This window comes from Triticum aestivum, chromosome 6B (genome assembly GCF_018294505.1).
Source record: "Triticum aestivum cultivar Chinese Spring chromosome 6B, IWGSC CS RefSeq v2.1, whole genome shotgun sequence".
NCBI classification, from domain to species: domain Eukaryota; kingdom Viridiplantae; phylum Streptophyta; class Magnoliopsida; order Poales; family Poaceae; genus Triticum; species Triticum aestivum.
Genome location: NC_057810.1, coordinates 81,483,600 through 81,497,659, shown reverse-complemented (window position 1 = coordinate 81,497,659; position 14,060 = coordinate 81,483,600). Strand labels below are relative to the sequence as shown.

Sequence of the window (14,060 nt, the reverse complement as noted above, 5' to 3'; positions counted from 1 at the left end):
AAAATTCAAATTTGAAATCAAAATTTTGTCGACTAGAATACAAAAGTTTGGAGCACCGTATGTATGCTTCAGTAGTACTAGAGCAGCGGTATCAGGTCTGCTGCAGGTCGCGAGTTCGACCTTCGCGTGCACGTATTTTTTTAGAAATTACAGCATAGTGTGGCGTGTATTCTTCAGAAATCAAAAAGTTAAATGCGGCCGGCGGTTCTCGAACACATGACGCCCTGTGGATGGAGTAAGATCATTACCACTAGGATGCAAGTAAGCTTGCGTTTGAGCTAGAGATATCTCATTTAACCAGAAGATAGGAGTTTAAATTTCAAAAAAATCAAAAAGTTCGATAACCGAATTATCGTGGGGCAACGAGAAACGCGGTTACGGGCGGTAACTGAATTTTCCGCCTGGTACCCAAAACCATGGTAAGGACCAACAAGCAATATCTGGCGACTGAAATACTTTGGGAAAGACAATTATGGTTAGTTTTCGGATAAGTACCCTAGAAAATCTACAAATAGGAGATGTTTTATTCTATTTTGATTACGTTTGGATAGAAAATTATTATTAGTACTATTCCCTCCGTTCCTAAATATAACTCTTCTAGAAATTCCACTATAGATTACATACGAAGCAAAATGAGTGAATCTACACTCTAAAATATGTCTATATACATCCATCCGTATGTCGTTTGTAGACAATCTATAAATAGAAATTTTTTATTCTGTTTTGATTACTTTTGGATAGATAATTATTATGTTTAGTATTAGCCTGCGTATCTAGATAAATATAAGACAATCTATAAATAGAAGTTTTTTATTCTGTTTTGATTATGTTTGGATAGACAATTATTGTTAGTAGTATCAGGATAAATACATTTGAAATACCATATGATACATGTGGTAAATGATCCACACATGAGGAATATACTATATCTAAACATGTTTTAGTGTTAGCTAGATACATAGATACCTTAGTATCTAATAAATCTAAGCCAATTTTTTTGGGACGGAGGTAACATATAAAGATGGGTCTCGCCCTCATGGGCAAAGCAGCACAGGGAGCAAAGTTGGCTTCCCTACGCAACGATAACAAGGTAAGCTACATCGCAAGCCTATGTGCACTCAGCAAGCAGCAGTCTCCACAATGTTGGCGTGCTGCTGCTTTGTTGTGTCCCAGCTGCTCATTGTAATAACGCTTATGTACCTTGTCATGGCCAAGAGCAAGGTCCGCAGTGGCACGTGCTCATCGGCGACGGTGCCGCTTCCACTTCCGCCGGGGCCATGGCCGTGGCCAGTGGTGGGTAGCCTGCCCGAGCTAGTGCTCAACAAGCCGGCGTTTCGTTGGATCCATCGCGTGATGAAGGATATGGGCACCGACATCGCTTGCTTCCGCCTTGGCAGCGTCCACGTCGTCCCGATCACATGTCCCAAGATCGCAAGGGAGGTGCTCAAGAAGCAGGACAAAAACTTCTCGTCCCGTCCACTCACCTTCGCCTCCGGCACCATCAGCTCCGGGTACAAGGACGCCGTGCTCTCGCCATTCGGCGACCAGTGGATGAAGATGCGCAAGGTGCTCACTTCTGAGATAATTTGCCCCTCCCGCCACAAGTGGCTCCACGACAAGCGCGCTGACGAAGCTGACAACTTGATGCGCTACATCTACAACCTCACCGCCGGGGGGTCATCTTCAACGTCGGGACTAGGCGCCAACGTCGATGTCAGGCATGTCGCGCGGCATTACTGCGGCAACGTCATCCGCCGGCTTGTCTTCGGCCAACGGTACTTTGGGGAGCCTCAGCCGGACGGCGGGCCGGGGCCGATGGAGATGGAGCACATGGACGCTTCCTTCGCCCTCCTAGGGTTCACCTTCGCATTCTGCGTCAGCGACTACCTCCCGTGTCTACTTGGCCTGGACCTCGACGGCCACGAGAAAATTATTAAGGAGGCCAACACAAAAGTGGATAGACTGCACAACGTGGTCATCGAAGAGCGTTGGAGGCAGTGGAACAGCGGCGAGAGGCAGGACGGGGTCCAGGACTTCCTTGACGTTCTCATCACGCTCACCGACGGTGATGGCAAGCCGTTGCTCAGCATCGATGAGGTCAAAGCACAGTCCAAGGTAAGGAAAATATTAATTAATGAGAAATTTTAAGATGGTTCAAGGGCCTAGATTGAATTTAGTGACCAATTGCCTCATAGTCCTACAAGGTACTAATACGTCATCCATGAGAAAAGATAATAGCTCACACTCTTAAATACTACTCCCTCCGTCTCATAATATAAGAACGTTTTTGACACTAGTTAGTGTCAAAAACTTTAGGGAGTAGATCTTATAATGTATTTCGCAGGTGTTAGAAAAGGGAAACAATAGAATAAGAAATTGTGAATTAATAGTTTAAACATAGCATTAATGTATTTTTCTACCATTTTGGTGTTATTTTAACTTAAATTGTATTTAAAATTCCAATTATTCAATGTAATCTATCTTTATGCAAAGATACAATATTAACTTACATATATCTCCATGGAATGCATGCAGGGCATAATATTAGCGGCCATAGATAACCCGTCAAACGCAGTGGAGTGGGCGCTGGCGGAGATGGTGAACAACCCAGAATTGCTGGCCAAGGCGGTGGAGGAGATGGACCTGTTGGAAGTATGCCCTAGAGGCAATAATAAATTGATTATTATTATATTTCTTTGTTCATGATAATAGTCTTTTATTCATGCTATAACTGTATTATCCGGAAATCATAATACACGTGTGAATACATAGACAACACCATGTCCCTAGTGAGCCTCTAGTTGACTAGCTCGTTGTGATCAACAGATAGTCATGGTTTTCTGGCTATGGACATTGGATGTCGTTGATAACGGGATCACATCATTAGGAGAATGATGTGATGGACAAGACCCAATCCTAAGCCTAGCACAAAGATCGTGTAGTTCGTCTGCTAGAGCTTTGCCAAATGTCAAGTATCTCTTCCTTTGACCATGAGAGCGTGTAACTCCTAGATACCGTAGGAGTGCTTTGGGTGTATCAAACATCACAACGTAACTGGGTGACTATAAAGGTGCACTACAAGTATCTTCGAAAGTATCTATTGTTTTATGCGGATCGAGACTGGGATTTGTCACTCCGTGTAAACGGAGAGGTATCTCTGGGCCCACTCGGTAGGACATCATCATATGCGCAATGTGACCAAGGAGTTGATCACGGGATGATGTGTTACGGAACGAGTAAAGTGACTTGCCGGTAACGAGATTGAACAAGGTATTGGATGCCGACGATCGAGTCTCGGGCAAGTAACATACCGATAGACAAAGGGAATTGAATACGGGATTGATTAAGTCCTTGACATCGTGGTTCATCCGATGAGATCATCGTGGAACATGTGGGAGCCATCATGGATATCCAGATCCCGCTGTTGGTTATTGACCGGAGAACGTCTCGGTCATGTCTACATGTCTCCCGAACCCATAGGGTCTACACACTTAAGGTTCGGTGACGCTAGGGTTATAAAGGAAGCTTGTATGTGGTTACCGAATGTTGTTCGAAGTCCCGGATGAGATCCCGGACGTCACGAGGAGTTCCGGAATGGTCCGGAGGTAAAGATTTATATATGGGAAGTCCTGTTTTGGTCACCGGAAAAGTTTCGGGCGATATCGGTATTGTACCGGAACCACCGGGAGGGTCCCGGGGGTCCACCAAGTGGGGCCACCTGCCCCAGAAGATTGCGTGGGCCAAGTGTGGGAGGGGACCAGCCCCTAGGAGGGCTGGTGCGCCCCCCACAAGGGGGCCAAGGCACAAGGGAGAGTGGGAGGGGGCAAACCCTAGTCCAGATGGGCCTTAAGGCCCATATTGGTGCGCCTCCCTCTCCTCTCCCCTCTTGGCCGCCACCCCCTTTGCCATCTAGGGCTGGCCGCACCCCTTGGGGGTGGGAAACCCTAAAGGGGGCGCAGCCCCTCCTTCCCCCTATATATAGTTGAGGTTTGGGGCTGCCATACACATGAGTTCTCTCCCTCTTGGTGCAGCCCTGTCTCTCCCCACTCCTCCTCTCCCATGGTGCTTGGCGAAGCCCTGCGGGATTGCCACGCTCCTCCACCACCACCACGCCGTTGTGCTGCTGTTGGATGGAGTCTTCCTCAACCTCTCCCTCTCTCCTTGCTGGATCAAGGCGTGGGAAACGTCACCGGGCTGTACGTGTGTTGAACGCGGAGGTGCCGTACGTTCGACACTTGATCATCGGTGATTTGAATCACGACGAGTACGACTCCATCAACCCCGTTCACTTGAACGCTTCCGCTTAGCGATCTACAAGGGTATGTAGATGCACTCTCCTTCCCCTCGTTGCTGGTTTCTCCATAGATAGATCTTGGTGACACGTAGGAAAATTTTGAATTTCTGCTACGTTCCCCAACAGTGGCATCATGAGCTAGGTCTATTGCGTAGATTCTTTGCACGAGTAGAACACAAAGTAGTTGTGGGCGTTGATTTTGTTCAATATGCTTACCGTTACTAGTCCAATCTTGTTTCGACGGTATTGTGGGATGAAGCGGCCCGGACCGACCTTACACGTACTCTTACGTGAGACAGGTTCCATCGATTGACATGCACTTGGTGCATAAGGTGGCTAGCGGGTGCCAGTCTCTCCCACTTTAGTCGGAACGGATTCGATGAAAAGGGTCCTTATGAAGGGTAAATAGCAATTGGCATATCACGTTGTGGTATTGCGTAGGTAAGAAACGTTCTTGCTAGAAACCCATAGCAGCCACGTAAAACATGCAAACAACAATTAGAGGACGTCTAACTTGTTTTTGCAGGGTATGCTATGTGATGTGATATGGCCAAGAAGAATGTGATGAATGATATGTGATGTATGAGATTGATCATGTTCTTGTAATAGGATTCACGACTTCCATGTCGATGAGTATGACAACCGGCAGGAGCCATAGGAGTTGTCTTTAATTTATTGTATGACCTGCGTGTCATTGAAGAACGCCATGTAACTTACTTTACTTTATTGCTAAACGCGTTAGCCATAGAAGTAGAAGTAGTCATTGGCGTGACAACTTCATGAAGACACGATGATGGAGATCATGATGATGGAGATCATGGTGTCAAGCCGGTGACAAGATGATCATGGAGCCCCGAAGATGGAGATCAATGGAGCTATATGATATTGGCCATATCATGTCACAACTATATAATTGCATGTGATGTTTATTATGATTATGCATCTTGTTTACTTAGGACGACGGTAGTAAATAAGATGATCCCTTACAAAATTTCAAGAAGTGTTCTCCCCTAGTTGTGCACCGTTGCTACAGTTTGTCGCTTCTAAGCACCACGTGATGATCGGGTGTGATGGATTCTTACGTTCACATACAACGGGTGTAAGACAGTTTTACACAGCGGAAACACTTAGGGTTAACTTGATGATCCTAGCATGTGCAGACATGGCCTCGGAACACGGAGACCGAAAGGTCGAGCATGAGTCGTATAGAAGATACGATCAACATGAAGATGTTCACCGATGATGACTAGTCCGTCTCACGTGATGATCGGACACGGCCTAGTTGACTCGGATCATGTGATCACTTAGATGACCAGAGGGATGTCTATCTGAGTGGGAGTTCATAAGATGAACTTAATTATCCTGAACATAGTCAAAAGACCTTTTGCAAATTATGTCGTAGCTCGCGCTATAGTTCTACTGTTTAGATATGTTCCTAGAGAAAATTATAGTTGAAAGTTAATAGTAGCGATTATGCGATCAGTAGAAAGCTTATGTCCTTAATGCACCGCTCAGTATGCTGAACCCCAAACGTCGTTTGTGGATGTTGTGAACATCGGACATACACGTCTTGATAACTACGTGATAGTTCAGTTAAACGGTTTAGAGTTGAGGCACGAAAGACGTTTTCGAAACATCGCGAAACATATGAGATGCTTCGAGGGCTGAAATTGGGATTTCAGGCTCGTGCCCACGTCAAGAGGTATAAGACCTCCGACAATTTTCTTAGCCTACAAACTAAGGGAGAAAATCTCAATCGTTGAGCTTCTGCTCAGATTGTCTGAGTGCAACAATCACTTGAATCGAGTGGGAGTTGATCTTCCAAATGAGATAGTGATGTTTCTCCAAAGTCATTGCCACCAAGCTGCTAGAGCTTCGTGATGAACTATAACATATCAGGGATAGATATGATGATCCTTGAGGTATTCGCGATGTTTGACACCGCGAAAGTAGAAATCAAGAAAGAGCATCAATTGTTGATGGTTGGTGAAACCACTAGTTTCAAGAAGGGCAAGGGAACAAAGGGATACTTCATGAAACGGCAATTCAGCTGCTACTCTAGTGAAGAGACCCAAGGTTGAACCCAAAACCCGAGACTAAGTGCTTCTGTAATAAGGGGAACAGCCACTGGAGCAGAATTACCCTAGATACTTGGTAGATGAGAAGGCTGGCAAAGTCGATAGAAGTATATTGGATATACATTATGTTAATGTGTACTTTACTAGTACTCCTAGTAGCACCAGGGTATTAGATACCGGTTCGGTTGCTAAGTGTTAGTAACTCGAAATAAAAGCTACGGAATAAACGGAGACTAGCTAAAGGAGAGCTGACGATATGTGTTGGAAGTGTTTCCAAGTCTGATGTGATCAAACATCGTACGCTCCCTCTACCATCAAGATTAGTATTAAACCTGAATAACGTTCATTGTGTGTTTGCGTTGAGCATAGACATGATTGGATTATGTCTATCGCAATACGGTTATTCATTTAAGGAGAATAATAGTTACTCTATTTATGTGAATAATACCTTCAGTGGTCTTGCACCTAAAATGGTTTATTGAATCTCGATCGTAGTGATACACATTTTCATGCCAAAAGATAGTAATGATAGTACCACTTACTGGTGGCACTGCCATGTAAGTCATATTGGTTTAAAACGCATGAAGAAGCTCCATGTTGATGGATCTTTGGACTCACTCATTTTTGAAAAGTTTGAGACATGCGAACCATGTCTGTTGGTGTATATGCATGAAGAAACTCCATGCAAATGGACCGTTTGGACTCACTTGATTTTGAATCACTTGAGATATGCAAATCATACCACATGGGCAAGATGACTGAAAAGCCTCGTTTTCAGTAAAATGGAACAAGATAGCAACTTGTTGGAAGCAACACATTTTGATGTGTGCAGTCCAATGAGTGCTGAGGCATGCAGTGAATATCGTTATGTTCTTACTTCACAGATGATTTGAGTAGATGTTGAGAATATTTACTTGATGAAACACAAGTCTGAGTTATTGAATGGTTCAAGTAATTTCAGAGTAAAGTAGAAGATCATTGTGACAAGAGGATTAAATGTCTATGATATGATCATAGAGATGAATATCTGAGTTAGGAGTTTTGGCACACAATTAAGACATTGTGGAAATTGTTTCGCAATTAATACTGCCTGGAACACCATAGTGTGATGGTGTGTCCGAACATCATAGTTGCACCCTATTGGATATGGTGCGTACCATGATGTCTCTTATCGAATTACCACTATCGTTCATGGGTTAGGCATTAGAGACAACCACATTCACTTTAAATAGGGCACCACATAATTCCGTTGAGACGACACCATTTGGAGAAACCTAAGTTGTCGTTTCTTAAAGGTTTGGGGCTGTGACGCTTATGTGAAAAAGTTTCAGGATTGATAAGCTCGAACCCAAAGCGGATAAAATACATCTTCATAGGACACCCAAAACAGTTGGGTATACCTCCTAATTCAGATCCGAAAGCAATATGAATTGTTTCTAGAATCGGGTCCTTTCTCGAGGAAAGGTTTCTCTCGAAAGAGTTGAGTGGGAGGATGGTGGAGACTTGATGAGGTTATTGAACCATCACTTCAACCAGTGTGTAGCAGGGCACAGGAAGTTGTTCCCGTGGCACATACACCAATTGAAGTGGAAGCTTATGATATTGATCATGAAGTTTCAGATCAAATCACTGCCGTACCTCGTAGGGTGACAAGGATACGTACTACTTCAGAGTGGTACGGTAATCCTGTCTTGGAAGTCATGTTGCTAGACAACAATGAACCTACGAGCTATGGAGAAGCGATGGTGGGCCCGGATTCCGATAAATGGCTTGAGGCCATAAAATCCGAGAGAGGATCCATGTATGAAAACAAAGTGTAGACTTTGGCAAAATGGCTCGATGGTCGTAAGGCTAATGAGTACAGATGGATTTCAAAAGGAAGACGAACAATGATGGTAAATGTCACCATTAAGAAAGCTCGACTTGTCGTTAAGATGTTTTCCGACAAGTTCAAGGAGTTGACTACGATGAGATTTTCTCACTCGTAGCGATGCTAAGAGTCTGTTGGAATTATATTAGCGATTACTGCATTATTTATGAAATCCTGCAGATAGGATGTCAAAACATTGTTTCCTCGATGATTTTATTGAGGAAAGGTTGTATGTGATACAACCGGAAGGTTTTGTCAATCCCAAAAGATGCTAATAAGTATGCAAAGCTCCAGCAATCCTTTTAAGGACTGGAGTGAGCATCTCGGAGTTGGAATGTATGCTTTGATGATGGTCAAAGATTTTCTGATGAGTATATGAGAAACTTGTATTTCCAAAGAAGTGAGTGGGAGCACTATAGAATTTCTGATGAGTATATGTTGATCAGAAATGATGTAGAATTTCTAGAAAGCATATAGGGTTATTTGAAAGGTGTTTTTCAATAGAAAACCTGGATTAAGCTACTTGAACATTGAGCATCGAGATCTATAAGGATAGATCAAAATGCCTAATAATACTTTCAAATGAGCACATACCTTGACATGATCTTGAAGGTGTTCAAGATGGACCAGTCAAAGAAGGAGTTCTTGCCTGAGTTGTAAGGTACGAAGTTAAGACTTAAAGCTCGACCACGGCAGAATAGAGAGAAAGGACGAAGGTCGTCCCCTATGCTTAAGACGTAGGCTCTTCAGTATGCTATGCTGTGTACCGCACCTGAAGTGTGCCTTGCCATGAGTTAGTCAAGGGGTACAAGAGTGATCCAAGAATGGCTCACAGGACAGCGGTCAAAGTTATTCTTAGTAACTAGTGGACTAAGGAATTTTCTCGATTATGGAGGTGGTAAAAGAGTTCGTCGTAAAGGGTTATGTCGATGCAAGCTTGACACCTATCCGATAGCTCTGAGTAGAGAGACCGGATACATATAATGGAGCAATAATTTAGAATAGCTCCAAGTAGAACAGTTATTTGGAATAGCTCCAAATAGAGCGTGGTAGCTGCATCTAGGAGATGACATAGAGATTTGTAAAGCACACACGGATCTGAAAGGTTCAGACCCGTTGACTAAAACCTCTCTCACAAGCAACATGATCAAACATAAAACTCATTGAGTGTTAATCACATAGTGATGTGAACTAGACTACTGACTCTAGTAAACTCTTGGGTATTAGTCACATGGCGATGTGACCTGTGAGTGTTAATCACATGGCGATGTGAACTGGATTATTGACTCTAGTGCAACTGGGAGACTGTTGGAAATATGCCCAAGAGGCAATAATAAATTGATTATTATTATATTTCTTTGTTCATGATAATAGTCTTTTATTCATGCTATAACTGTATTATCCGGAAATCGTAATACACGTGTGAATACATAGACAACACCATGTCCCTAGTGAGCCTCTAGTTGACTAGCTCGTTGTGATCAACAGATAGTCATGGTTTCCTGGCTATGGACATTGGATGTCGTTGATAACGGGATCACATCATTAGGAGAATGATGTGATGGACAAGACCCAATCCTAAGCCTAGCACAAAGATCGTGTAGTTCGTTTGCTAGAGCTTTGCCAAATGTCAAGTATCTCTTCCTTTGACCATGAGAGCGTGTAACTCCTGGATACCGTAGGAGTGCTTTGGGTGTATCAAACGTCACAACGTAACTGGGTGACTATAAAGGTGCACTACAGGTATCTCCGAAAGTATCCATTGTTTTATGCGGATCGAGACTGGGATTTGTCACTCCGTGTAAACGGAGAGGTATCTCTGGGCCCACTCAGTAGGACATCATCATATGCGCAATGTGACCAAGGAGTTGATCACGGGATGATGTGTTACGGAACGAGTAAAGTGACTTGCCGGTAACGAGATTGAACAAGGTATTGGATGCCGACGATCGAGTCTCGGGCAAGTAACATACCGATAGACAAAGGGAATTGAATACGGGATTGATTAAGTCCTTGACACCGTGGTTCATCCGATGAGATCATCGTGGAACATGTGGGAGCCATCATGGGTATCCAGATCCCGCTGTTGGTCATTGACCGGAGAACGTCTCGGTCATGTCTACATGTCTCCCGAACCCGTAGGGTCTACACACTTAAGGTTCGGTGACGCTAGGGTTATAAAGGAAGCTTGTATGTGGTTACCGAATGTTGTTCGGAGTCCCGGATGAGATCCCGAACGTCACGAGGAGTTCCGGAATGGTCTGGAGGTAAAGATTTATATATGGGAAGTCCTGTTTTGGTCACCGGAAAAGTTTCGGGCGATATCGGTATTGTACCGGGACCACCGGGAGGGTCCCGGGGGTCCACCAAGTGGGGCCACCTGCCCCAGAAGGTTGCGTGGGCCAAGTGTGGGAGGGGACCAGCCCCTAGGAGGGCTGGTGCGCCCCCCACAAGGGGGCCAAGGCGCAAGGGAGAGTGGGAGGGGGCAAACCCTAGTCCAGATGGGCCTTAAGGCCCATATTGGTGCGCCTCCCTCTCCTCTCCCCTCTTGGCCGCCACCCCCTTTGCCATCTAGGGCTGGCCGCACCCCTTGGGGGTGGGAAACCCTAAAGGGGGCGCAGCCCCCCCTTCCCCCTATATATAGTTGAGGTTTGGGGCTGCCATACACATGAGTTCTCTCCCTCTTGGTGCAGCCCTGTCTCTCCCCACTCCTCCTCTCCCATGGTGCTTGGCGAAGCCCTGCGGGATTGCCACGCTCCTCCACCACCACCACACCGTTGTGCTGCTGTTGGATGGAGTCTTCCTCAACCTCTCCCTCTCTCCTTGCTGGATCAAGGCGTGGGAGACGTCACCGGGTTGTACGTGTGTTGAACGCGGAAGTGCCGTACGTTCGGCACTTGATCATCGGTGATTTGAATCACGACGAGTACGACTCCATCAACCCCGTTCACTTGAACGCTTCCGCTTAGCGATCTACAAGGGTATGTAGATGCACTCTCCTTCCCCTCGTTGCTGGTTTCTCCATAGATAGATCTTGGTGACACGTAGGAAAATTTTGAATTTCTGCTACGTTCCCCAACAGGACCGGGTGGTCGGTCGCGAGCGACTGGTGCAAGAGTCGGACATCATGCATCTCAACTATCTCAAGGCGTGCATACGTGAGGCATTTCGCCTCCACCCAATCGCTCCCTTCAACCTGCCGCACGTCGCGATTGCCGACACCATTGTTGCGGGCTACCGTGTGCCCAAGGGTAGCCACGTCATCCTCGGCCGGCTGGCCCTGGGCCGGAACCCCGCCGTCTGGGATGAACCGCTCCACTTCAAGCCAGAGCGCCATATGGGAGACACCATCAATGTGGTGCTTACCGAGAGCGAATTGCGGTTCATCTCCTTCAGCACCGGACGGCGGGGATGCATCGCGGCATCACTAGGAACAACCATGAGTGTCATGCTCTTCGGCAGGCTCTTGCATGGCTTCACCTGGACCAAACCGGCTGGGGTGTCGGCCATCAATCTCAGCGAATCGAAGCACGACCTCTTCAAAGAGAAACCGCTAGTGCTACATGTTGAGCCATGTCTTGCAGTGCACCTCTACCCTCTCATTATGCATCGTTGAGCAAAATAACGAGCTATGAATCACCGATATGGCGAGTATGTCAGCTATTTTCTTGCTCAATCTATACTTACTAATAAAGGAAGGCGATATTCTTATTTTTGTCCTGCTTTGTTTCGTTCCACTTTGATTGATTTTCACGTATGCTAGTTATTTTGGTTTTGTCCGTTTCATGTACGAGCGAGATGGTTTCTTTCATGCATCGCTGGATCGTCCTAGGCTGGTCCAAAGCATTGGAACAGTACATGCTAGCCAAACAACCACCCATCTACTGTTGATTTTGGACAAATAGAGATGAAATGTATACAAGAGGATGCTCTTTTTATCACCAACGAAGGATAAAAGTGGATCGGCGCATATACGTTGGGCAACTCCGTTTGAGCTCTTTTTTCCGGCCCAAGTCCATGGCGGGGCAGCATAGCAACCTATAATTGTCTCTTTATTTTGCACTAGTGCGGAATTGGGCATTAGTCCTGGTTCATAAGGGCCTTTAGTCCCGGTTCATCAACCGAGACTAAAGTGAATGAAATATGTCCTAAAGACAATAATAAAATTATTATTTACATTTCGTTATATCATAATAAATATTTATTATTCATGCTAGAATTGTATTAACCAAAAACTTAGTACTATGTGTGAATACATAGACAAAACAAAGTGTCCCTAGTATGCCTCTACTTGACTAGCTCGTTAATCAAAGATGGTTATGTTTCCTGACCATAGACATGTGTTGTCATTTGATGAACAGGATTACATCATTAGAGAATGATGTGATGGACAAGACCCATCCGTTAGATTAGCATAATGATCTAAGTTTTATTCCTATTGTTTTCTTTATGATTTATACATGTTCCTCTGACTATGAGATTATGCAACTCCCAAATACCGGAGGAACACCTTGTGTGCTATCAAACGTCACAATATAACTAAGTGATTATGAAGATGCTCTACAGGTGTCTCCGAAGGTGTTTGTTGGGTTGGCATAGATTGAGAATAGGATTTGTCACTCCGTGTATCGGAGAGGTATCTCTGGGCCCTCTCAGTAATGCTCATCACTATAAGCCTTGCAAGCAATGTGACTAATGAGTTAGTTGCGGGGTGAAGCATTACAGAACGAGTAAAGAGACTTGCCGAAGAAGATGAGCCACCAGCCATCGAAGCCGCGACAGCCTCCCACGGATCCGGCCCAAACCCCGACCCAGCACCAGATCTAGGGAACGCCGTCCCAGATCTGGCCACGGAGCGGTCCGACCCCGCCTCCCATTCCTCCCCCGCAAGCACAGGCCCGTGCGCCGCCCGATCAGCCACCAGCTTAGAGCGGTGCTCGGCCTCAAAGGCCAAATCAGCACCAGAGCCCGGCGAGGACTCACTAGCCCTCTTGCTCCCCGACAAGGCCTCGGAGGAGGAGGTCCTCGACTTGTCCATGGCGAGCGCGTCGGCAAAGGAGAGGAGGACGGGGGGTGGGGAAGAAGCGGATCTGGAGAAGTGGCGAATGGGACGACGCGCCCTGCGAATATCAGCGGCGGAGGCCGGAAACCCTAGGAAGGGGGGAAGGGCATCGCGGCGCACCCATATATAGCCGCAGCAGGCCGAGCCAGATTGGGCCGAACAGGCTGCAACCGAAGCCCGGGCCAAAGGGGGGGAGGCCGAGGCGCAGTGGCCACTACCACTTGCCCCGGGCCCACGGACAGAAGGGGAGGGAAAGAAATAAAAGACGACAGGGCCGGTGGAGCGGGCGGACCGGGCCGAACCCCAGCAGAGGCCACCAGGCCCACAGGCCCAGCAAGGCCCCCCGAGCCCTCCGAGCCACCCGGATCTAGGGTTAGGCCACCAACTGCCACCAGGCGCACCGGCGCCCCCGCCGCCGTCGCCGCCGGCCCCGGCCGGGGAGCAGGAGAGCAGGGAGGAGAAACGATTGGAGAAGCCAACCCACCCAGATCAGGAGCCACAGCAGGCCGGGGGAGGGGGGCGAAGGGGAACACACACCTGCGAGGAAGCCGGATCCACACCCACCACGCGACGGCGGCGCCCAACACGCGACCAGCCAGGAGACCCCGACGGCAGCGCCACCGGTCTGCCCCGACCGCCCGGAGCAAACTTCCGGGAACGACCAGCCACAGGCCCCGGAACCACCACCGGCACACCCAACGGGGGGGCGCACCCCTCCGAGCCAGAGTCAGAGGCCTAATCCTCCAAATCGCCGAG

General features: G+C 46.8%; 1 protein-coding gene across 1 annotated transcript; it reads left to right on the top strand.

The window, feature by feature from the left end:
• Positions 1-1,140: 1,140 nt before the first annotated feature.
• On the top strand, positions 1,141-11,858 carry LOC123133567 (tyrosine N-monooxygenase-like). Its single transcript, XM_044553032.1, has 3 exons — positions 1,141-2,115; positions 2,536-2,652; positions 11,325-11,858. Exons 1-3 carry the CDS (start codon positions 1,141-1,143, stop codon positions 11,856-11,858), a joined length of 1,626 nt encoding a protein of 541 aa, XP_044408967.1.
• The last annotated feature ends 2,202 nt before the right edge of the window (positions 11,859-14,060 follow it).

What these genes read in the sequence shown, in the direction of transcription:
- LOC123133567 (XM_044553032.1), top strand. Translation starts at nt 1,141, where the DNA reads ATGTTGGCGTGCTGCTGCTTTGTTGTGTCCCAGCTGCTCATTGTAATA. An exon ending in AGGTCAAAGCACAGTCCAAG is followed by an intron (nt 2,116 to 2,535) that starts GTAAGGAAAATA and finishes GAATGCATGCAG; the next exon opens with GGCATAATATTAGCGGCCAT. An exon ending in AGGAGATGGACCTGTTGGAA is followed by an intron (nt 2,653 to 11,324) that starts GTATGCCCTAGA and finishes GTTCCCCAACAG; the next exon opens with GACCGGGTGGTCGGTCGCGA.